Genomic DNA, 25,379 nt, shown 5'->3' on the forward strand with positions numbered 1-25,379 from the left:
TACAAAGTTTTTTTACCTTAAATGCTAACTCTCTTTATTTTTCATACTGTTTTGCCTTAATAATAGCTCTTAATACGTAGTTCTTTCAGAAAATAACCTTTTTAGAGAAGAGTTAATGATTAATCAATTCCTAATTTGATTCATCACAATTAATCAGATTAATCGTTTCAGTCCTGGTTTTTAAATTGTCAACATTTGATGCAAGGTTCTTTGACTCCTTTGTAGCAGAGCGTTCACTTTCCTCCAGAGAACTGAACCCGACTCTGCTTCGCCTTAGTGACTCCTCCATGCTAACACCTTCAACAGAACGCACATGCCTTCTAATCTCAAAGTAAACACTTCTTTAACCCAGGTTCTTGTTTTATCTCGCTCTATTTCTTCAAATTTACTGCATACCTCTCTGTGTCTGTCGCGGTCCTTGCTCTTCTCCCTGACCCAGTCGATGGTGTTAAAGTCTTCGTAGGTGCCCACCCCAGGCAGCGGGTCTTCCAAAGGGTCCACTAGCTTAGTGGGGCCGCTCCCGTTCATACCGGCTGCTCTGCTGCTGCTACCGGCGCTGTACTCATCATAACCTCCTGGGGGAACAGAGGTGGCAAGAGATAAAGGTGGGGAAGGAGAGAGGGAGAATAAAGATACACGGAAGTCACAGTCAATGATCAACTCATCGGTTCTGACTTCATTGTTGTGCTTTAAAATGGGTCATGTCCTGTTTTATAGACCTGCCACGATTCTTAAAAACAAGGGAGCTGCATGAACTTTATCACTTAGGCTGAGGTATAAGATCTGGACTCTCTCTCACACACACACACACACACACACACACAGTGTTTCTCAGTGTTTTTCCATTTAGGTGGTGCAGTAAAGTGCAGTTGTATGAGGCACGGGTCTTCCCTGCCAGGAGTGACTAATGTACCTAATGGATGGTGCACTTAAATTCATCACAAGGTTTGACTACAGAAGAAAAAAAACAAAACAAACATATTTTCAGCATAGTCATGATAACTGAGCACAGAGTAGCTCAGTTCTATTAAGACTAGACATGAAATTAATCTGTAACAGAAAACTTGCACTTAAACATGCTGATGTAATCATAAATCCAGCACACAGTGGGGCTTTTGTTTACAGAAGCAAGTCTTCCACAGAGAAAGCTAGATTGTTTTGGCCGTTTCCACTTCCTGTCACTTTGTCATGTCATGTGTGCCGTTTGTGACATTTAAGTCAAATCACTGAGTTCATGAACCAAGAGACAAGCTTTCTCAGTACATTTTGTCTGCAAAAGATTAACTAAAGTTGCATTGATGGATGAAACAAATCAATGAGTCGCAACAAAAGTGCTGCATAAACAAGCTTACATCTGCTAAAATCATTGGCAGCACGAGTTTATTGGAGAGAAGCTATACTGTGTGTCATGTCAGAGCCATCTTTAGAAGCAAAACATTAACCTGAAGAAATGTCTGTATGAAGAAAATTGCAAAATGGAAAATTCATAAGAAATGCTGCAGGGATGCACAAATTGCAATTTTCTGGCATGTCAGGGATTTTTCAAAACTCTGACATGCCAATTCTGATCGATACCAATTGTTTTCCTCTGGAAAAAAATGACAAAATTTAGTGACAAAGTCGTTGGCGATGGACTACATAAGACTGGTTTCACATGCAAGTATTCGCTGATCAATCTCCCAAAATTAAGGAAATCGGACCAGATTTCCTTGTCCGTTTTCCCTTATCAGCTGGTTGATTTATCAGTGCACAGTGCTGTGTATAGCTTAAATTTATTATGCTTGAAAATACAAAAAGATCTGATTGGGACTGTTTTGTGTTTTTGAACGACAGCTTCAGAAAATGGATTGGAATCCATATTGTGCACAATATTGTAGCCATTTTAGAGCAATATTCTAGTCTCTGACTGCATGCAATTAAAAAGTTATAGCTGAAAACAAAGTGATGAATTTTTCTCATCACTTTCATTAGTAATTTTAGGCTCATATTGCCTTTTGCTAAAAATATATCTATGGTACTGATGCGGTGTAGTGTGTGTTGTTGTTTTTTTTAAAGCCACAGAATCAAAAAGGAAAAATCCACGGCAGTGATTTTAATGAGGTATTGACAAACGTATATTATTTAATAACTCTTATCTGTATTGTATTGATGACAATGTACTGATCAGGGATTCCATCAGCAGTGGGAAATCCTGAAAATAATGTAAAACATTTTTTTTTAAAAAAGCAGTCTATGTAATGGAAAAGTGTCATAACTATCCTTTGTGACTCTATTCACAGAAAGTATTATCTTGTTCTGTAACTTAAAATCACTTTACCATAACGTACATCAGAACCTCATTCTATAACCAAACCAGAGCCCTCAAAGATCACTTTCTACATTTTTTCGTTTTTGTCCATCATGACAGTTACAAAACTTTTTTTTTTTTAAACCGCATATATATAAATATATATCCACACAGACACGTAATTACAGACATGGTGGTCGGTAATTGTTTAGATTTAACAATATGTGACAGAAACAGCAGCTGTTTTAAAATTGCAACCATCTGGTTTAATACTAGCTGGAGGCAAATGTCTGAGCTTGAGTTTGTTTCATGACACCAGCAGCATACACAGTTCACAGTACTTTTCATCAGGGCGACTGTTTCCATTTACTGTAGTCTTCTGCAGTAATCTGTAACGCAGAAACTTATCCTGGCAGTTTCAACCAAATCAAATAAAGTCAAATAAAGTTTCAACCAAAACGGATTCAGACTCGTGAAAAATTATGAGGAAGAGAAGGGGAGTGCAGTACACACTGGTAAAAAATTACATGCAGGAAGTCGACTGTCAGTGTTTCTCCCAATGAGCAAATGTTTGGATAAAAAACAGAATTCTGATAGATTCTTTTTGAGGATTTTTTTTTAATTAAAGAAAACTTTTATATAATCTATTCCTTACAAGGACTAGAAAACATCTGCTGCCCTTAGCTGGTCCACTTTAAAAGAAAAATTTAGAAATTAACCACATGAGTGCACATATGTTAATGTTCAGATGTATGTAGATGACACTGTGGTTTTTACACAACAAAGAAAAAAATATCCAAGAAGCACCTTTGATTGTGGAATTGCGACATTTTTAAAAAACATTATTTGTTATTGACTAGTAAAATACTGAGGAGCATGTTCTGTAAAACAAAATTAGATGATGTTATTCCACTATATTAATATTATAGATAATTATCTTTATTATTGCAATGGCATTTCAAAATAGACCAAATTTTAAAAGATTAATATTCAAGCGAGCTGCAAAAGAAAATCTTAACGTTCGATTGATTGCTTCACCACACAGACGCAATCAAAAAGCAGAACCCAATGGAAACAGGAAGCAACACAGGAAGTTGGGCCCTTTCAGCTCGAAGCTCATACAGATGGGTCATTATGGGGGTAAAACAACAATTTTAGATAAAACATAATTGTAATAGGTTTTATTTCTGTATTACTAGAATTGAGGACAAGTTAAAGTTGGAGGAGGCAGGGCTCAGCCGTCACTGTGAATACAATTTAAGAGTTACTTCATATAACAGGCTTAAACTTGGCCGAAACCCACAATATAAATGCACCTTAGGCGAAGCAATCACTTTAATAATATTTAATTTTGGTGATTTCACAGTGACAGAGCATGAACTGTAGCATATTTCAGAATGTAAATACATTCCCCGACCGTCCAGGAACGCAGCCGGAATCCAGAATTCCTTCACACTTTGCCGGTGAAAGAGCTCCTATCTACACAGTCGTCAGCATGTCACACAAATTCAGCTGTGTAGAAAAATGTTGCTGCGCATTAAAAACAGAAGTAGCTTTTCAGCTGTCACCTGAACTGACAGGTTAAACTGGTCTGTAGAGTGGACTAATGAGAGCGAGTAAAAGCGGAAGTATGTTCCGCCGAGGCCACGCTGACATGAACACCGAGAACGTTCAGGACAATTTGCTGCGACAAAACGGTTTCAGAACTGAATTTTAAAGTTAAAAACTTACAGAAAACTCCAAAAACTGGGGTAAAATCAGAAAGTTGGCTGACAATGCTAAAAGCACTAATAAAAGCTGATCTGATGGCATCACTGTGGAAGACGAGACACTAATGTAACAAAAAACAGCTCATTGTTAGCCGTGGCGCCTAATGCTGATTTTATTTTTTGTCAGTTGGTAGATACGTCATGCCAGAGTGCCGACAGGTCTTGCTAGCAACAAAAACTTTTGGGTATAGATGTTGTTACTAATAGACTCAAAGTTAGCCAGGTTGAGTAACAGTGGCGTGTTTGAAAATGAAGCCACAAAAGTTACAAAGGATAAAAGAAGCTGTGGAAAAAGAAAAGGTTTCCAGTTTCGGTCATTACCCAGAATTAGGCCCCTTTCATAGGACATCAACTTGTACCTGCAATCAAGATGTTTGCTTTCAGCGAATTAAGCCTGGAGAAGATAACAGGAAGGCTGAACTGAGCATCGTTTTATATTTTTGAGGTGGATTTGGACGTCTCTGTAGTCTTTTGGAAATCTCAAATGAATACACTCAGAGACTGCGTCTAAGGTCAGTAATGCTAACTGTGCTAATGTCCATTCTAATTATTTTACCCTTGATTGAAATAATAAACCCTCCGTGTTACTGTGACTGCTAGCTTAACCACACAGTGTGACATCACCCCTGCTGCTAATAAAATCAATTAATGAATGTTCAGAGTAAGAAGGCTAAAAATAAACATTTAAGGTATGCACCAATATGAACATTTGGGCCGATATCCAATATTTAAACTTGATGTTAGAACCAATAACCGACATTTACCAATATTTTATATCATAGACCTTTTCCTACCCTTGCGACACATTGAGTTCAGTTAAACTCCCGACAATCCTGCACTGTTTGGATATCACATATCACATGACCAACCTCTGTCCCTCTAGAAACAAATATCAACAAGACGGAAATAAATATCGGTTGTTACTGTCAGCCCAGTTTTATTCAACGGATCGGTACTAATATCATCACTTTCCTGAAATAATGGCCCAAGTCTTTTGTTTTTTTTTGTCTAATTCACCTCTTGGCCAAAGGAAATTACTTAGACCATTATTTCAGGAAGATGACCATATAAAAAATAAATATCGCTGATAGTGATGTTGGTGCCGATATATTGTGCATCCCTAAAACAGTTCTTAAAACAGTTCTAAGTTAGAAGTCTGTGTCGACTATAATTGGCATTGGCTGGTCAAAGCTTTACAAAACATGGAGATTGGAACCGGGTACAAAACTAATCGACGCATTTCCAGGCTTTTCCAAGGTAGTGGAAAACTCAGACAGCACAAACTAGGTTCTGTGAAGATGACAATGTTCCCAATATTTGCATGCGATGGCTATGTACCCGTCCACAGGCCTGTGGCTGTGTTGAAAACATTTATTGCAACATACTCAAACATTTAGGATACTGTTTATCTCCTGAGGAAAAACGCACACAAAGAGACAACAGTGAACAAGTTTCCTTCGTGTCTGAAAAAGATTTGTGGGAATATTTTTGGGAGTTAAAATAATAAAGGTGTGTTGTGTCAACCTTGGAACAGGATGGATATTATCTCAGCTTTAAACTCATACATGACAGTCACAACACAGTCAGCAGAGCCTTGAGAAATCACAGTCCGAAGACTAAAAAAAGGTACACAGAAACACCTCACTCAGATTAAAGATAAAAAAAAACCTTCACCAAAGTCAGATTTCATCTGACCCCTTTCTCTATTGTGCAACCTCAAGCAGTTACTGGACCCAAATCATATGACGGGTGGTAAATGTACTTAATGATTAAACTCTGCTGTGCAAAAGTTAAAGTCAGCATCTCGAGCACAACAGAGAGAACCACATGAACAAGATAAACCTGATTAAAACACAGGAAGCAGACGACTGGGCAGATCTAGCAGAACGTGATGAACAAATACCAACAACTTGTTCTTAATGGCACGAGATCTGTAAGCGGTCCAACAGGAAAAACATGTCGCTTTTCAAGCCACATCACCGAGACGCAACAGAAATAACTAGCTCACCATCCGCCACCAGTTCCTCCTCATCCAGCTGCTTACTCCAGAACTCCCAGCCCATCTCTCGTTACACTCCCCCCACCCTCGCTCAGGATCAGCCGTCGAGTCAAACTGGAAGTATCGTCCTTCTCCTTGAGGAACAAGCCCTACCGCAGGTCCCTCCCTCTGTGGCCAGAAGACTCTGGAACTGACTCATGATTGGCTAAGCTGTCTGGGGAAGTGGATGGTGATTTGCTGAGCTACTTTTTACAGGTCTTGAGTAATGAGCTTACTGTATGTTTGGGGAGGCTGAAAGGTAGACGAGTGTGGAAATAAACACACTGAGACAATGAACACAATGAGACTGCAGAATTTAAAAAGGTGAAAGACCGCATAAACAGATGAGTTTATGTTGTACAGAGATGCTTTATGTCAAGGTGACTTTACCTGGTATTCACTCAGTTCTGGGAATCTAAGTGTTTTCCGAAGGTCTCATTGTTCTTCATTGTTTAATGACTGAACCCAGTTAAAAAGGATCTGAACAATCTTGGATGAAATACTTCACAACTCAAGAGTCTCAGGGTTTTCAGTGCTCAAACTGAAATGAAAAAGTAGCCACTGTGCTATCAGAAGCAACACATATAGTCCAGACAATACTGCATTACACTGAAGATTATCTTTCAATTCTGACCCGATTAGACTGCAACATTACACCAGTTTTGTAAAAATGCACCAATCACACTGATTCTACTTTTATTGTAAGTCTGACCTTCCGATTCAGATTTTGATAAATTTTAAAAGGGGAAAAAATGTTGCGCATGTTTAGATACCAGTAGAAGTTTTGAACGCAACATAAAGAATTACAGAATGTTCTACTTAATACAAAAAAGTATATCTCCTTGACTTTTTAAGCTGAATTTTATAAAACTCAAAAAAGAAGCACTGAACAACATGGTTTATTGGTGAATTTATACACAAGAAAAATGGGAGTTCTTAGTTTTTATGTAATAGTCAGGATATAGAGGAGAAAAATCTTTTTAAAAGTGAATATTTTCAGCCAATCTGGGGGAAATTGGCTGATTCTAATATCTGGCCAGTTAATTGGTGGATCTTAAGTACCTCATCCTATTTGAAAATTAAAATTTTGATCAAGTTTCATTTTTGAAGTTTCACTAAGTTTATATATATTTATATTATATTCTATTTATATTTGCTTTTTTTTTTGTTAAAATAAATCTCTTATAAAAAATAAAATAAAAATTTTGATCTGTCTGTTATCCAGTATCATTTTACATAAGGACGCATCCAAAAACAGTCAATGATGAAATAAATAAAGACTGGTGACTGTAACATTGCGCAAGCAAGTAGTTTGCATCTCAACACTCTTCAGTGTGGACGTTGTTACTGAGAAGGGGAGATCAGAAGTACTAAAAGGGGAGTGACATTTCAGCAAACAGGAAGTGGTTCAGCTTTGTCCATTTAAGCTTTCAATGTCTCTCTCTTTCATGCATTTTGTGATGTCACCTCTGCTCTCAACGTAAATAATTAATGTTAGCTCACCACAGAAAGGCTCCTTAAAGCCCCAGGAAAGCCAGAATAAATAAACAATAGATCACAGCTTTGTCCACTGAAATACTTGGTTACTTACTTTGCTTCAAACATGAAATTTTCCTAATAATTTGTAAATTCAGCAACAAATTATTTTCCCCAAAATGTATTCTCCTGTCATATTGTCTCATCATCTTTTGATAGATGGCGGTCTTATTGTCTTACAGAAACGCCTTTCATCGTTGATTGAAAATAATTTTGAATCTAAATCTCCAATAACTTTGAACAATTTAGGTGAGCAGCAAAAGCAAATGGGGTGGATTAGCAGAGCTTGCCAACAACTTCTCCAGGAAAAGTTACAAGTTTGCCTTTTGCTCAGATATTGAGCATTTAGCTGTCAGTCTTCAGTCAGAGGCTTCATTGTAAAATTGACTGCTACTGAAAATCCTTCTTGTCCATCCACTGACTCTTAAGATACTTGGATGATATGAGTTATGACAACATTTAAAATGCCTCTTTGGGATAAATAATATATTTTAGAACTCATTTTAGATTGAGTTAACTTTGAAAAAATAAAAAAGATTATCTTAAATCAGTCAAAAGTCTGACTTATGCATAGCTCCTTATTTTCCAAGAGATAGAAATTTTAAACAGTCATAGTCTGGTTTACAGAAAGCATATGCAAGATTTATTTTCAAAACCGTTTTATTTCTAAAATAACCGCCTAACTACCAGGAACACAATAGCTTTATATTTAGAAAAAATGTTTTATTAATTTTCTACTAACAATGATTTATCATAAAGACAGGTAGGATTCTACCAAAGGTGAGAAAAGGCCAATGGTGTCGCACAAAAACTGGAACTACACCAGGAAAGAGCTTCAGAAGATCTGCTCCAGAAAGTTACTGTACAACTACTGAAAATGGTTTTCCCACAATTTCCTCCATTTGTAAAACTTAAAAGTCCAACATTTGTTGTTCACTGGGAGGCTCCCTTCTGACTCTCCCACACGCTTTCTGCCACAACCAACCCCCTCGCGAGTTTCCGGAACAATTCTCCTCTCAGCGGGACGTCAGAGGACGTCTTTCCCGTAATGTTCAAAAACATTTAACAATCTGTTCCCAGTGGGAGCGCTCGATAACATTTGTTTATGTTAGCGCACTGCGGATTATTTCATGCATTTAAAAGTAGGTCTGAACAGATATCTTTCCTTTTTTTGCCCATTAATTATTTACATACATGCACAGAGGACCGGAGGGGTCAGGGGTGGGAGGGAATATTTTCCTTTGCATCATGGGAACTTCGCTTGTATACAGGCTCTATAATATTTCTCTGAAGTTCAGAAAGATTTCAATGCGATCTCTTGGATCGCATTTCTGCCAAAACACACATACTGCTTTAGCAGAAGCACGTAAATGAACCAGGATAGCAAGACACAGGTTCGAGCTAGAGTTTGAACTTTGAACTCTTAAGGTCTGATAGCCATGGGAACATGAGTTTCAGGTGACCTCAATGACGGTGGCTGCATAAATGTCTGGATTATTGATTGCAATTACTCTGACATTTTTAATTTTAATCATATTTACAAGGTCAGAGGAAATTGAAGGAAACTGGCATCAGTGCAGACGATGTCTCTTGAAGTGTTTTCTTGAGCATAAGATCATTTTCTATTTAGATAAAGATTTAAAAGAAACAGTCCTTGCCGGACATAGCGGGATGAAGACACAGTAATGAATATGAAAGTGAGAAAACAGTCAAAAGAAAATGTGCAGCAAAAGGTCATCGCAATGTCCAAAAACAGCATCGGAATCGCATGTTTTCCTGATGTCATGCCGCCCTAATTTACAGTATTTTCCCAATTTATGGCTTCCAGTCATCACAGTCATTATCACATGTCAAGAGGTTCATAGTGTGACTAAGCCAATCTGCTATATGAACCACTCAAAGGACCGTAAGCCAATATGCCCAGCAATAAAGTCATTAGAGGCAATAACAACACACTAACTGGTAATAAATCCAACAAATGCATTTACACAGTCGAGATTGAGAGCAGTAAAAAGAGAAAGATAAAAGCATACTGGAAATTCAGTTAATTAAAAGAGGAAAAAGGCCCTCCTCACTACATAAGGAGTGAAAGCGTCCATCTGAATGTCTAAATACCTTTTTCTTTTTTTACAAACCAAGAATGAAACTCTTAGCAATTCAATTCCTGGTTACTAGTAATTAAATTAGCAGAAACCATTTGTTTTTATATATGGAAGCATTTTATGTATTAAAAACATAGCAGGGTTTATGCAGGTTTCACCAACTCAAATTTAAGACTTTAAGACCTTTCTGAGATCACGATAAGTCAAATTTAAGGTCTATACCATGACAGAGATGTTCAAAAGAAATGCAGGGGACCAAAACGTTGGAATCTCTGGGAATTATTTTGTGGCTCTTGGCAGCAGCTTTTGCTAAAGAGCTTTTTGCTAGCTGCTAATGGCTTGTTTGTGTGTTTGCTAGCTAGCTAGCAAGAAAGCCATATGCTTGTCTGCAAAAGAGCCATATTCTAACTGCTAATGGTTTGTTTGCTTGCTTGCTACCAAATTTATATGCTAGCTGCTAATGGCCTGTTTGTGTGCTTGCTAGCTAGCTAGCTAGAGACCCATATGCCAGCTACAAATGGCCCATATTCCAGCTGCTAATGACTGGTTTGTTTGCTTGCTAGCTAGAAAGTCATACGTTAGCTGCTAATGAGCCATATTGGTAATGAGCCAACTGAGACAAGGGGTAGGATTAAATAAGTGTCCCACTCCTTTTCCAACAGAAAAGAAGTGGTAAACAAATTATTTTGTTCTTGGTTATGTATGGATTTGTTTTTCTCTGTCCTTCTGATTGCTTGTTTTCTTGCTTTTAAAAATCAGTTTTAAATAAAGAAATCAAATCAAAAATATGTTAGATGCTAGTGGCTTGTTTGTGCATTTTCTAGCTAGCTAGTTAGCTAGAGAGCCAAATGCTAGCAGCTAATGAGCCCTGTGCAAGCTGCTAATAGATTGTTTGTTCACTTGCTAACTAGTAGCAAGTAAGTATTAGCAGATTGTTAAGCAGCTGCTTTGAGTCACAGAACGCAGTGACTCAACACTTTCGCCGCACAGAAAAGTCCCGCAAGAAAAAACCCTACGTAGAATACATGATATTTAATTGTCCTCCCACGATGAATTTAAGGCTAACTTACGTTTTCTGTGATGAATTTAAGGCATTTTAGGGCTTTAATTTTAGATGAATGAATTAAAGACTTTTTAAGGATCCGTGGACACGCTGCAAAAAACAGAATGCTTTGAGTTCGCCAATTGAGTCTCCTAATAACTCATAGCAAAGAATCAAAACTCTCAGATGAGATGAGAAAAAGAAAAAAATCAACCCAGTGATATATTTCATGCAACATGTGTGGCTAAAACCAGGCGCAGAGCAGCACCTTTTTAAAACCATCTCCTGGTTCAGACAGGGTGATGACAGCATCAATCTGTGGGTTTTATTCCCGCGACAGGGACGTGGAGGTGAGCCAGGCTAGCGGTAAGGAGAGACCCATACTGAGAAAACATTTAGAAGACGCTACGATCTCTGAACTGGTGCAGACGTTTTTCATCTTGGCAAGGCGAGGACTACCCTACCATCAAGAAAACATAATAGGGGGGGGATGTGTGGGCTTTGGGAAAGCCTCAAAGAGCGGGTCCTGGAGTGACCCAGAGAACGTCTGGTGCACTCCAGGAATTTTTGGAAAGTCCTGAAAAGGCTGGAGCGCTGGCGCTGCCCATCAATCTAGTTGAGTCTGAACGTCTATGCCAAAAAGAGCTGGAGACGGAAGAGAGAGGAAAGAGGAGGATCACTCCAAAAAAAAACATGATGGTGCCAGAGGTGCTGTACTTATGTGTACTTGCTCCTCATGTACATGGATTTATAATTACTTAAGATCACTGTGGAAACAGAAAGTGCACCCTCTTTCACTTCTAAACAAACTAACTTAAAATCATTTAAATTTATTACTCATCTGTTTCTTACTGATTATGAGAAACATGGGCTATGTCAGTCTATTTATTCAAATAATTCAGTTTATTCAAATATATATTGCGTTGGTGTTTTCTCTGCTCCTTATGTTAAATTTTGGAGGTTAGTTGATTTTGGCTGAAGATATACGGTATCTTGTCGTCGTTTCCTAAATGTGTCAGTAATTCGCCAGTAGGGGTCACTATTGCAACACAAATAACGGCGAAGCAGAGGGAGAAACGGAGTTCTCAGGTAAATACAGTTACATGTCAGGCAGTTTGATTACTACAATGTAACAAATGTTCCTTATTACCAGCATGTGGACATGTAGACAGAGTCACTTAAGACTTTCTTAAAAGAAGACGGCAACAGAGTCCCACAACTTGCACCAAAACCTCAAGAGGGAAAAAAAAAAGAAGAAGTGAGAGTCGGACTAAAACCTCAAGAATTTCAAAACAAGCTTTGGGTTCATTTGAACGGAGACAAAAACTTGTTCAGCGTACAAGTCAATGAAGTCTTCTAAAACTTCCAGTTAACTCTGCATGACTGAGGCCAGCATGAGTCACAACTCTTCTAATAATCCCACAGCTTGATACGAAAACAAGCTGTGGGATTGAGTCAACCGGACTCAAAAGCTGTAGGTGACAGAGATTACAACTAATCCACAATCCAGACAGGGGGCAATGAGTGGGACATTGCTCCACCCCCTGTTTCTAACCAGCTGATAGAAGTTTATCACTAAGAAGAATGTGATAAATGTTGATAAAGAAGCAAAGCAAAAAAAAAAAACTCCTCCAGTTTTCCTCCTACAACTTCGACCGGACACTCTGAGCTCCCGACTGCAAATTCACAGACTCCCTAATTCACAAAAGAAAGTTCCGTTTAAAAGTGAGGCGAAGCGTCTTTCCTTTCCTTCAGCTGACACAGCAGGAACAGCTCACTGTTGAGTTAAGACGTTCTACAGACTTCCTTCCTGCTGACGCGCGTTTTATTCTGTTTGAGTTAGCGGCACGGTGAGGTCACCAGTAACCGGGCAGCTCTGATGTGCAGAGGAATAAATAGCTCCTGCTCACCATTCAGACACACCACATTTGTTTATTATTAAGGGCACCTTTTTATGAAATGTATCACACATATATGCATGATATTTATTTAGCAGCTGGTTTATTTTAGCATTTTAGGCTCTTAAAGGGCCCCAGTTAAACAGAAACCACAGCAGCTCGGGTTCAGAAACAAAGACGACCGAAACTTTCCATGCCAGTCAAAACATCCAGTCGTAATTAAATCTCATCTTATCTATTCGCGTCGCCTTCTTACGACATCACAAGGCAACAGGAACTTAATTATCTGACGATGACATCATCAGTAACCGGGCGACATTGGGGAGGAGGAAAAAAAAAAAGAGCCTGATTTCTTTACACACTTCCCTATGATTGAAGCTAGAGCGCTGATCAACGGTGCCTTGCAAGAGTATTCAAGGCACCATTGATGTGAAAAAGAGAGAGGACTTTTTCACGTCCTCTCACGCTGCAGTCGCAAACTGCAATGAGATTTAATCAGGATTCAGATGCACTAGTATGATGCAAATGAGTAAACAAATAAATAAGGCAAAAACGAAGGCGGCGCGGGTGGAGCGACACATTTAAAAGAACGGCTAAAAGAAAAATACAAATATACTCCATAACTGTGAGCATAAAAGAAACTCAAACACCAAAGAATAAAAATGGGTGTTTCGAGGAAAGATTTAAAAAGTCTCGACAGTCTCAGCCGTCCGTTTAGGAGTTTAGGAGCACAAATGTCAAATCTCTCTCTCTCGAGATGCCGTTCAACCGGAGAGAAACGACGAGAATAAACAAGGTGGAGGAACTTTCCAGACATAAATCAAACTGATTATTTGGGAAAATACTTAAACGTTGCCAAACACAGACACTATAGACGCAATGCGACCAAGCTCGTTTGAGCTACCTTGGAAACAAAACGGACAATGACAAAGACAAACTGCAGCGGTTTCAATGAAACATTACCACACAGGGGCTGAATACAAATGCATATGGCAACTTTTCAGATTTTATATGATCTATATCAATATGTCTATATCAATATGAACCCAACCCACGGACTTCATGATTCCCTGGAGAGAGTTTTAAGAATTAATAGTAAACTTTCTGGGGTTACTTTAGGCAACCTGAGCTACGTGATTATTTGCATGTTGAGCTGAAACTTGTTGGCTAAAATGAAAGATTAAAACATCTAGAGCTGCCAGTGGAGTGAATAAAGTCAGGCGTGAGTCAGTCTGAGTCAGCCAGGACCCAAATTAATACCAGACCTCGGTCAATGGTCGACACCTTTACAGTGGTGACCCCGCATGTGCGTGCGGGTTACCTGAGCTGAGCGGGGGGACGTCATCCGTGGCCGAAAAGTCCAGCGTGGCCCCCGCGATGTCCACCATCTCGTCATCGTCGTCGTCGCTGGGGTGATGGAGGCCGTCGAAGCCGCTGCTGTAGCCGGGGTTCTCCATAAGTCCAGGGGCTGTTTCACAACACACACACACACACACACACACACACACACACACACACACACACACACACACACAATTAAAAATGAAGCATTGAACTTCCAGCGTCTCCTCCTTCCTCTAACTTCAGCTGATTACCTCTGTCCACGGCGAGGGCATAATTCCGATACAAGCTCGACAAAAACTGGAACATTGGCTCTGAAAGTCAGCGGGGTGCCAGCGTGTTTATTCCACCCAGAACCGCGTTCAAAACGAGGAGCGTGTTTTAAAGACCCACTGCATATCCGCTCCTCTCATCCAGACGTGACTACAGTTCTAGTTAAAGGGAAGTTCTGCAACCACTTCCGCTCACTTTTTCTGTCGCATCTTTGCGGTTCGGCTGGCAGAACTTGCGCCCAGCGCTCACCAGCAGACCCGGTGGATTACATTAGCTGGGGCTTTAATACGCGCTTTGCTGCCGACGAGCAAATTCTCATACCCTCTCCTCCACCCCAAACACACACAGGCTAACTTACTGTGTTGTTTCTGTTTCTTACCAGATGGGAAACGTAGAAGAAGAGGAAAAGTTTGGGCCTTACTTTGAGCCTCCGACTGGGGAAAAAGCGGCAATGAAGAAGTCTTGTGACTGGGATTTGTCCCGCCGCTCTCCCCTCTCCTCCTCCTCCTCCTCCTTCAGCTGGAGCTGCTTATGTCGACAGCAGTAAACTTGAGGATAAAATCCTGCGTCATCCTCCACAGCGGACAAACCTCGGCTTTCACACGGCGCGTAAACACGCAGCGAGCGCGTTTTGATATGGTTTATCTACCCGAACACGACACATCGGACCTGACTGTAGTTTTCTGTATTTACCCGTTTTTTGGTTGGGTTTTTTTTTTGCCACTTAAACTGCAACATGTAAGCTAAGTGTCACGTAAGCGACACACGACTACAACTTCCGGTTTTGTCCTTCAAATCTCAAAACTGTCGAATCTGCTTTTCAATCACAACATAAATCACAAATTTTACAATCAGATAGTCAATATCAGAGGTGTGTTCTTACAGATTTATTCGTGTCTTGGGGATGTGAATCTAAATCTTTTTCTTTCTTTTCTAAAAAAGTTAAACTGTGAATTTTATTTTCGAGGCATGAGGATGTTTATTTCCGGTTACACTTTTGCACTTGATACGAAAATACTAAATATCTAAAAACCAGGACAACTAGTCGAGTGAAGAGTCATTGCTTGTCCTTTTGATGTGTGTGGCGTTTTTAAATGGGTCAGTGGAGCAGTTTTACTAATCAGTCCTCGATGTTTTCCTAAATCTTACAGTTCGTTACTAAATTAACCCAGAAAATGCTTTGACCATCAAACGAATTGGAAAAGTGGAATTTTATCCGAGTACTCTAGTTCCTCTTTTTATGTTTCTCAAAAACTGGAGACCGAAAATACTAAAATAATTTTTTTTTTTTTAATGTTTTGGTATCTTGTATTGAATTTCTTAAATGCATAAAGCTAGTCATTTTAACCTATAAATTATGTGGCGCGTAATATGTGTAAATATTAATTTACATGCATATAAATTAATATTTAAAAGGTAAAAATAAAATAAAATAAAATCAGCCAATTTTGTCATTGATCTTCATTTGATAGATTTGCAGGTTAAAAGTTATTTAAGAAATGTATGCAGGACAAAAAGAGAAAACTGTATCTGTATGGAGACATATGTATATGAATTGTAGTGTCAAACTGATTGAGGCGAGTCGTAGTTTTCTGGAGCCCAAAAGCTCAACTGTACCATAGGAGCTGCAGCCATGCTTAAAATCATTAAATGAATCTTTAGGACTATGCGTCCATGTTCTATTTCACAGTGGTTAGAGGGCGCCACCTTGTGGCCACTCACTGAACTATCCAGGTCCTCCGTGCTCAGTTTTATGCAGAAAGTGGCTTCAAGTTTCCAACTGTTTCACCTTTGAGGTCTTAAAGCATTGATTTAGTCATTGATGTCTTCTTTCTTACTATAAACCCAATCACACACAAAACGGTCCGTTCCTAGGAAAACTTTCCTTTTCGCGGTAAGTCTTATAAAAAGTCTAAACCAAACAGGATTATCATGATCAAACTGAGAAACAAGGAACACTTCCTCATCATTTTGTCCCTCTTGTTTCTTGTTTGGCAGTTTTATAGTTCTGTGAACAAGCCACCTTAGATCATAAGTTGTTGAATCTCAAAAACCTGAGATTTTGGAAAGCTGGGGTTGATTTTCGCTAGTCACAACCAGGCCTGATTACTGTCAGTAAAGAAGGCAAACAGAATCCGCCTCATAACATCAATTAGGCTACAAAAACCAGAACGTCAAGGCTCAGACTAAAGAAATTCAAAATCGATTTAGTTACCAATTTGTCAGAAAATGGGTGCAAAGCCATAAAGGAAGTCACACAATAACCGAGAGACACATCTAAAGCAAAGCAGGAATCACTCCCCTTAGCGAAAGGACGTTTTCATCATTCACCCATAAGGAAAGAGTCAAAATTTGCCACACAACCTGATAATTATGTAGCAATTGTCCCAAAACACTGGCAGTTATTTCTAATGCTTGATTTCCACTGTTGCTCCCCAAAGTGAAACAACCATTTATTAAGTTTAGAGGGTGAGTTTGTTTGTGATTTCACTTACCATTTAATAAATATGAGCCTTCGAAGGCTGCTTTTTGCATTCACTCTGTGCAACACAGAGGCAAAAAGGAGGGGGGGGGGACTACTATTTCACTGCACTACATTTTTACGCTCTATATCCGCTCTTGTTTTTCAGCGTTTACAACTTGAGCAGGAATATTTAACAGCCCCTGCTTCCAGGAAACGTAACCTGACAGAGCTATCAGTACTATCAACACATGATTACCGCTCAATGTGCCTCCAGGGTAAATTCCTCCACCTCCCACAGAACGTGCTCAACGACTCCCCTCACTCCGGTTGTCATTTGTCAACCTCCATATAACCCCAAGCCATGTTTACTCAACCATCCCACGACTTTCAAATGTAAGCTTCCCCTGAGGAGCATTCACACGTTGGCTCAGGACATTTAGGAGGCCCGTCAGAGCGTAAATCACCACAGTATGGCTAGGAGGTAGTTTAAAAGTCATTATTATTTATGGTACAATTTCCTCACACAAGTGTTTCTGCAGTAACAAAATGTTTTCTTTAATAAATCAAAATTTAACCCCCCCCCCCCCCCAAAAAAAACAGAAACAAAAGAAACACACTTTCTTACAGGTCCAACAGGCAATGTTTGTCCTTAAAATATCAGTATGTTTCCAATAAATTTTCCAATGAGAATTGCTGTTTGCAGCACAGGAAAACATTCACAAATATACACAGTAACAACAATGAACAATGTAATCTTAGACTTAGGGTGGCTTACAACTAAAAACAAGAGGAGTCCTTTACTGATATTGACTTGCAGCTTTGAATAGACTTCAAGCTACTTCGAAACGGAACAGGTTGACTTTAACAGCAGTTTAACGAGTGGCAATGTTTCTTTACTTGACTTTTCAATTTCTTTTGTTTTAAACTTTTTTTTATCAGAGGCAATACTCTACTCCTTTAAGCATGTCAGTTCTTCTAAGGTTTTGTCAGTGACTTTCATCCTACGCTGGCAGCTATTACCCAGTAGGTGGCAGTAAAGTAGCATTAAACTGTTATAAAATAAGGGAATAACCACCGGAGAGTCAGGTCCCACTAAGTGGTGGTCATTGTCCAGGCTAACAAGTATTAATAGCAACACAAGCTGGCTGGTAAAATGCATCTCTCTCTGTATCTTTTATTCAAATATCGTGGCAAGATCTTAGCTGACCGAGGTTGTAGAGAACTTTAGGTGACTGATTTAATGAGATGCCAACTTCAAAACAGAACTCAACCAACTAGGAATGTTCAGCAAGATAAAAACCTACACATTTTAAAAAATTTTAAGATTTCTTGACCTTCAACAAGATTCTTACAGCGACCGCCCAATTTAGACCTTTGCTCTGTAGGGAAAAAATGCAACAGGAGATAAGTTCTCTTTTAGGTGCTTGTTTGTTTATTTTGTAGCATGTAGTGGGAATGGAGAAAGCTATGCTTAAAACCTGCCTACCTACATTTTAAACTCACAGCTGAAAAACTAGCTGTTAATCTTAGACAAAAAGCTCTTAGCTTTGTCTTTGTCTAAGCATGAAGAAAACCCTAGCACTTCTTTAATTTTGAGTTTTGCTGGTGGAACAATAAATAAATTGTGACAGCAAAAGAAAGTCCCCCCAAAGATTAAGTTTGCATGCTAAGCTAACCTGCTAGCTAGCCTGTCATGGCCCAATGGTACAGCCTGAGAAGACTAAAACAGAATTTAAGAAATAATACACATGACAGCAACAAAAAGAAAAACATGGAGAAGACAAAAACATTTTGAAAAATATTTAGTACTTCCAAAATGTTTAAATTTTTGGTTTTGTTTATTGATGTGTTTTTTATTTTTGGCAATATGGTTGGCAATATGGTATATCTAATTTTGCAAAACAGGTTTTGCTTAAAATCGGTTTAGAAAAATGTGAATATGTTGGTAAAAGTTGGGTTTTATTCTTGCACTTTGGAACTAAAAGTCATCCAACTGCTGTACAGATTTCTCTCCATGTGAAGGTAAATTAGCATAGTTTTCAAGTCAGCTGAGGTGACAGCTGCGAATAGAAAATGGCCGAAAATAAATTTGCAAACTTCACTTGATGCAACACAAACCGCACTTCACTCCGGATTCATTCATTGTAAACATATACAGTAAACTTCAACTCTTCCAGGTCTTCTCACCCATCTTTTAAAATGAATGTTCTCGAACATCAACACCACAATATACAAACCATATACATAATAAACACTAGTGCCTCCTGTACATAAAGGTCGTGACGTGACGGTCAGTCCATGGAGTGTCAAACTCCACACAAGTACAGTAAAGTAACACAAAATAACACAATAACAGAATATTTATGTCTTGCAGAATCAATGTTTAGAAGTTAATAAAGCTGACAATGGCACTGTGAAACATTGGCTTTAGTGTGGATATGAGAAGCACCAAAAAAACCCTCCTCAAGTTCTCTGAACCGGGAGGTTTAAATATAAAAGAAAACAGAAGTGAATGACACAGTCATCTCGCAAAAATGTCTTTGGCAACAAAGTGTGTAACAACAGAAAATACATAGTGTCAGTTTAATAGTACAGTACATGTCTAAGGCACAAAGTGTTTGATTTCTTTGTCATGGCCTTGAAAATATGCAACAAACAGGCTTTTCGGACACGTATCTATCATCTCCTAGCTGGTTTTCATCTTCGCTATGATGCTAAGAGTCTTGTCTTCATTTTTGTTTTTCCATGCCTTAATGTTTGCCTGTTGAGCTGGAAAATGTCTTGTAGGACCATTTTGGGATGACTTCACTTGCTTCTTGGATAAAATTAAGAGTCAGAATATAAATTGTTAAACTGTTTTTTTGCCAGTGGTTGTGTGTGAATACTCTAACTATCAGATAGTAGCTTCTTAAGCAGTTTTAATTCCTATATTCATGTCTAAGTAACCGTCTGCAGCAGCTTCGTATTTAGTGTCGTCATACAACTATTACAATATTGTCCTTAACTGTGCGATTGATAATATGTCTTCCATGTTTTGGACTTGATTTGAACTGAATGTGTTAATGACTTCATCCTTCATTTCACTTCTTCTGTATTGCTCAGTAATGTCCATATCCCATCGATAATCCCATCCCCATTCCCAGGCCCAGACCCAGGCCGAGGCTCTCTCTCAGCCCTCTGAGTTGCTCCTCTCCCAGCCGAATCTTGTCCTCAAGTTGTCTCTGCTCCACCAGCAGGGCAGCTTTCATCTTCACGAAGTGGCTGGAAAGAAAAAACAAAAGTACACAAAGCAATTTAGTACTCAAGGACAGTGCACTGGCCAGGTGGAATGCGAGTTAACTCCTATTCTGATGCTCACCTGTAGTCTCTGTGCTGTTCTGGAGTGAGGCAGCGGGCCAGAACCCGGCTGACGGCCTGCTCTCTGCGATCGACGTGGTCCTTCAAGTCCTGAGCCTCTGACAGCTGTCTCATGAGCTGACGTTTCTTTTCCAGCAGGGGGAGCTACAGGACAAAAATGACCTTATTTTATTAGGTTTATGAAGGTTTCATCAACTCAAATTTAAGAGCTTTTTAAGAACTTTTAAGATTACTTTGAATAAAATGTAATGCCCATATCATGACAGAGATGTACAAAATAAATGCAAAACTGAAATTTCTTGAGTCTTTTTGTGGTTCTTGGCAGCAGCTTTGTGCTTCACACCTAACATATGGCTTTCTAGCTAGCTAGCTAATTAGTTAGAGAACCATATGCTAGCTGCTAATGAGCGATATGCTAGCTGCTAATGGCTTGTTTGTTTGGTTCTAGCCAGTTAGTATGCTACTTAGAGAACCATGTTCTAGCTCCTTATGGCTTTTTTTCTTTGCTAGCTAGCAGGTAATGGAAAAGAGCGCAGGGACTGAAGATGTCTGCACATAACTCAAACTTTTCTGATAAAAAAGTCCTGCTTAAAAAAATCTACATAAAAATGTAAGACGTGATTGACTTACTTAAGGATTATTTACATGAATTTAAGATATTTTAAGGCCTTAATTTTAGATCAATTAAATTCATTAACATTTTTAAGGATGTGCAGACAACCTGATTATAAATAACAATTTTGATCTTTAAATCTGTTCCACCCCCCACCCAAAAAAAAAAAAAGACTTTTACTAATATGACTCTTCTTTAATCAGCAGTTAATTTCTGGTTCTTTATGCAAAAGTTTTCTCCTCCTCACCCGGTCCTGGTGCTCTGTCTCGGGGTCCAGCGTGTCCAGTGTGGTTTCCACTCTGAGCAGCCTCCCAGACAGAGACAGCATTAAGCTCACCACCTTGTCAAGGTCGCCAATGAACATGCGGTATTTGTCCACCTCGTTGGGTTTACACACGGATACCACCATGTTCTCCACCTACAGGAAGTAAAAAAATAGACAGAGAGGCTGTTTGACTACTTTTATCCTTGATGGATAAAGATATCCTCGGATCTAGAAATGTCACACGTTCTAGAACCTACTGGATCTAGAGTTTAACTCTAGCATCACTGATGTAAAAGTGTTGAGCTGTTTACCACAGATGGATGAAGAGATGGACGAATAGGGTTTCACCAACTCAAATTTAAGACTTTTAAAGACCATTATAAATGGAATTTAAGACCTATATTTCAAAAAAAATGTACGAACTTCGTCCAGCCAACTTGTGATAAATTTGCACTTACAAGCTAGCTAGCTAGCTCCCTTGCTAGCTAGCTAGCTTTTTTGTATCTATCATGGGATTGATGCAAAAAAGCTAGCTAGCTAGCAAGAGTACGTTAGCAGTGAGTTAAAGAATGAAAATGTCTCCCTGTGGCTCAAACTTTTGCCCGACAGAAAAGTCCAGCGAGAAAAAAAACCGTAGCATGTACAAGAATAGAAAACATTTAAGACCTATGATCAACGTATTTAAGGCTAACATACTTCTTTAAATGAATTTAAGACATTTTAAGACCTTGATTTTTAGAATCCCTGATGAATGAATGAGTTGCTGGATAAATACAGGAATGGCTGGATTGTTGATGGAAGGAAGGATAGATAGATGAATGGAGGGACATTTAGGGGGATACAACTTAGAACGTAGGATCAGAAGTAAAGTCTTACTCCTTATGAATGCAAACCTGGAAAATACTTCCATCAAATTGAGTATTTTTCCATAGTTTTCCCAAGCTGTATAGGAACACTGACTGTTATATATTTTAAAAAAACAGTAAAAAGGCCCAGCAGATGCCTCTTTTCCAAGATTTTCATTACGTTTCTAACAACTTTTTTTTAAAAACCATAATCCAATCAAAAGCATTTTTAGAATAACACAAATTCTTCAGACAACATATCCAATGTACGACTTTATAATCTGAAATACAGTCCAGTCCTAATTAGAGAAAGCCTTTTTGTAGACATGCTTGTACAAAATGAGTCGCATCAAGTTTTCAAAGTAACAGTGGCTGCCGACATGCACAGATGATTTAAAGCACTTAATCTAGTGAGCAGGATTGGACTGGACCTCGTCTCCCAGCTGTGCGTTGGCTCTGATGTCTTCTTGCAGTCCCCTCTGAGCCTCCCTCAGCACTCCCAGCTTCTTACGCAGGCTCTCCATCAGCTGCTTCTGCACAACACGGAAACAACTGTTTCAGCTCGCAGTGAGAAAAACAACAAAAGAACAAATTCGGACAATAATGCGTAGCCGGATTTTTTTTTTTTTTTCCAGATTGGGTTGATTACACAACAAAACCCTTCAAGGAGATTTAAAATCAAAAAGTTATTATGGATTTCCTCTGACCCACAAAGGCTTGAAATTATACATTAAAGTTAAATATATAAACATGTACTTTCAAGAATGTTTGGATAATTTGAAACTGCATTAACATCGGCCTCCCTGATCACAGTGACGCTTAGAAAAGATAAAGATTGAGCTTTTTAATTAAAAGTGACAAAACGTACGTTTGATGGGTTGGAGTAGGGTAACTTTAAAACCTTAGAACATTGTGTCTACTACCCAGCATGGTGGTGGCAGCATCATACTGTGGGGTTGTTTAAGAGCACTTTATTAATCCCCATAGGGAAATGAAACTTTGTTGTAACTCATATCAATTTCTTCAGAGTTGTTGTAGCTGCTGACAGGATCTCTTGTTGAGTCTACATGATAGTGAATTTAGAGACACCAGCCTTGTTTATCAGAATGTTTAGTCATTTTTATGAACCCTGGTCTTGTGTTTGAAATTAGTTGAAGTTGTTTAATGTATGATAATTTCTCCCCATACAAAACTCCTTAAAAGTTGTTCAAAATGAAGCTGTGTCTACCTTGTAGGCGAGCTCGTCGTCCTCGTGCTTCTCTCTGCTGTCGGTGAAGTCCTTCATCTGCGACAGGAGCTGAGCCTTGGCTGCAGACGTGTGGTAATAGGACGAACAGCTGGAGCTGGCCCCGGACTGCCTGAAGAGAGGAGGACCGACGGAGGAGACGGTTTGTTTATGTGTGTTGGTTAGAAACGGCTGCAAACGCGCGGGTTTTGAAAACGGCAGTGAATTCTGTGGGCTGAACGTGTCAAAAGAGCAAAGTCAGGCATATGAAAATCACCTCAACCCCTGGTGAACAACTAAACTACAGAGGCAGGGAGAAAAGCCAACAGATAACTCAGAAGACAGAACTGCTCAAACGGGGTTTCTGCACGTTTAACCGACTCAAATTTAAGACCGTTTTAAGACCATTCTGAAAGATATATCACAACAGAAATGTGGAAAATAAAACTGCTTATTTGATATAGTAGTTCCGGCAGAGAATGCACCTAGCATTGCGAGGGTTGGTGACAGAATTGAGCCGGTGGCAAAGACGAACGTTGTCCAGGCAACTGACAATAACTTGCGGTTATTGGTGATAGATGCAAAACAGCTAACAAGCTTGCTAGCAAGGGTATATTAGCAGCTAGCTAACAGTAGCCTCAACCGCCTCCAGTCACAGAACGTAATGAAGATGTCTGCGTGTGACTCAAACCTTTGCCTGACAGAAAAGACCCACAAGAAAAATAAACTACAAAGATTAAATAGTGCCACAACAAAATTTAAGATCTGTGATTAACAGATTTAAGGCCAGCTTACATAGTTTCAAATTAATTTAAGACATTTTAAGGCATTAATTTTATATGTGCAAATTTAAGATTGTTTAAGGATATGCAGATACTCCGTTAAAGGATGAAGTATTAGAGGCAAAAACAGGTCTTGCACAGGGTAAACTACCTGTCCAGGCTGTTGGTGTTGTGCTCCACAGACTGACTGGCTTCTCTCCAGCTTTCCGTCCCAGACTCTCCTTCGCCACTCGGAGGGAAAAGCTCCAATTCCTCCTCATCCAGCGAGCCGCTTCCATCAAGAGTCTCAGCTGATGGTGAGGCCTCGGGATCTGGCAGCGTGTCGATGTCTGTCTCCAGCACTGTGACGGGTTGCGCGAAGCACGGCAGCTCGCTGGTGATGGGCATGTCCTCCACGGGCAGCTCCTGGAAATCGTCGATGTCCGTCTCTAAGGGAACCTCCAGCTCGGCCTCCAGGCTGTGGACGGGGCTCAGGCTCAGAAGTTTTTCCGACTCTGCGTGTTTCTGCTGACCTTCAACTTGGAAGTCTCTGTTTGTGAAAGCCTGCTGATGCTCGAGCTCTACCTGACTGAAATATGCTTCTGTAGGATAATCCTCTCTCGGTCTGCCAACTTCTAAACCCGGAGAGGGACTATGAACCCCAGGAGATGGGGGTCTCTCCCGCTCGGCTCCAGGTCTGATGCTGGGTAATGGTTTGAGATCTAGACTAAGGCCCACATTCAACCCAGATGGACTGGAAGAGAGATAACATTTCAGAAACAACATCAGTTTACACTTCATAAGTACTCTCACTACAATTATGTGACAATAAAGACCTCGAACACCTGGTTTCTGTTGCACAGAATCTGCTTCCTCTATCAATAAGTGTATATAATATTTATGAAAAATATTGCGTGTAACTTTTGTGTTAAAACTAAAAGTGAATTTCCTGGGAAGATCTCAAAGAAAACAGTGTGAGCCTGTAAAAGACAAGTCCACCAAAAACACTCTCTAAGGTTGCAGCGTTTGTTACATTTTCAGCTGCTGCAGTTTGATTTCTTAATGCACTGTGTCAAATTCTTTCAAAACTCTTTCAAAAATCTGTTCTCCCCCTCACCTGCAGTGGCAGTGCACAAAGAACCACTGAAAGAAACAACATGAAAACCTCAGAAGAAGAGGTCCGCAACATCTTTCTTCATGAAATGTAAACAAAAACAGTAGCGTCAGATTTTAGCGGTTGTTAGATTTCTCTATTGTCTTTGGTAAAAGACAATCAGCTATTTCTCATGCTAACGCTAGACTAACCTCTTCGTTTTGGTTGTATTTACCCACAATGCCCTATGCTATAATCCACTTCCTGCTTTTTGAGCGGCGTCTGGTTTACTTGGTGTTCACATTCGCATTTTGACCAGGCCAGAGTTCACATAACAAACCAAGATGTAGGTTTTCAAGAGGACCAGAGTTCGCTTTTTTGGTTCACAGAGTTCGGTTGCACATTCACACCTTCTCAAACCAACCGGACTTTCTAAGCAAACGACCTAGAGTTTGACTAAAACAGACTAA

The 25,379-nt window shown here is 39.4% G+C and overlaps 2 protein-coding genes across 6 annotated transcripts in view; both read right to left on the bottom strand.

The window, feature by feature from the left end:
- Positions 1 to 15,557, bottom strand: part of clcn5 (chloride voltage-gated channel 5) — a 30,446-nt gene extending 14,889 nt beyond the window's left edge. The window contains exons 1-3 of one of the 4 annotated variants that reach the window (XM_023346574.1): positions 14,708 to 15,557; positions 13,994 to 14,140; positions 397 to 575 (exon numbers count right to left, since the gene is read on the bottom strand). In XM_023346574.1, the coding sequence (XP_023202342.1) occupies positions 397 to 575; positions 13,994 to 14,129 (315 nt within the window). In that variant the 5' untranslated portion in view covers positions 14,130 to 14,140; positions 14,708 to 15,557. The other 3 variants (XM_023346575.1, XM_014471534.2, XM_023346576.1) reach the window with 3 other exon arrangements.
- A 2,607-nt stretch (positions 15,558 to 18,164) lies between these two features.
- The window catches only part of shroom4 (shroom family member 4), a 68,049-nt gene continuing 60,834 nt past the window's right edge, over positions 18,165 to 25,379 (bottom strand). For both annotated transcript variants that reach the window (XM_023346322.1, XM_023346323.1), the window contains exons 7-12: positions 23,989 to 24,570; positions 23,059 to 23,188; positions 22,262 to 22,363; positions 20,968 to 21,138; positions 20,109 to 20,251; positions 18,165 to 20,011 (exon numbers count right to left, since the gene is read on the bottom strand). In XM_023346322.1, coding sequence (XP_023202090.1) covers positions 19,849 to 20,011; positions 20,109 to 20,251; positions 20,968 to 21,138; positions 22,262 to 22,363; positions 23,059 to 23,188; positions 23,989 to 24,570 — 1,291 coding nt within the window. In that variant the 3' untranslated portion in view covers positions 18,165 to 19,848. The remainder of the gene's footprint in view (positions 20,012 to 20,108; positions 20,252 to 20,967; positions 21,139 to 22,261; positions 22,364 to 23,058; positions 23,189 to 23,988; positions 24,571 to 25,379) is intronic.

Source organism: Xiphophorus maculatus, chromosome 14, assembly GCF_002775205.1.
Source record: "Xiphophorus maculatus strain JP 163 A chromosome 14, X_maculatus-5.0-male, whole genome shotgun sequence".
Taxonomy (NCBI): domain Eukaryota; kingdom Metazoa; phylum Chordata; class Actinopteri; order Cyprinodontiformes; family Poeciliidae; genus Xiphophorus; species Xiphophorus maculatus.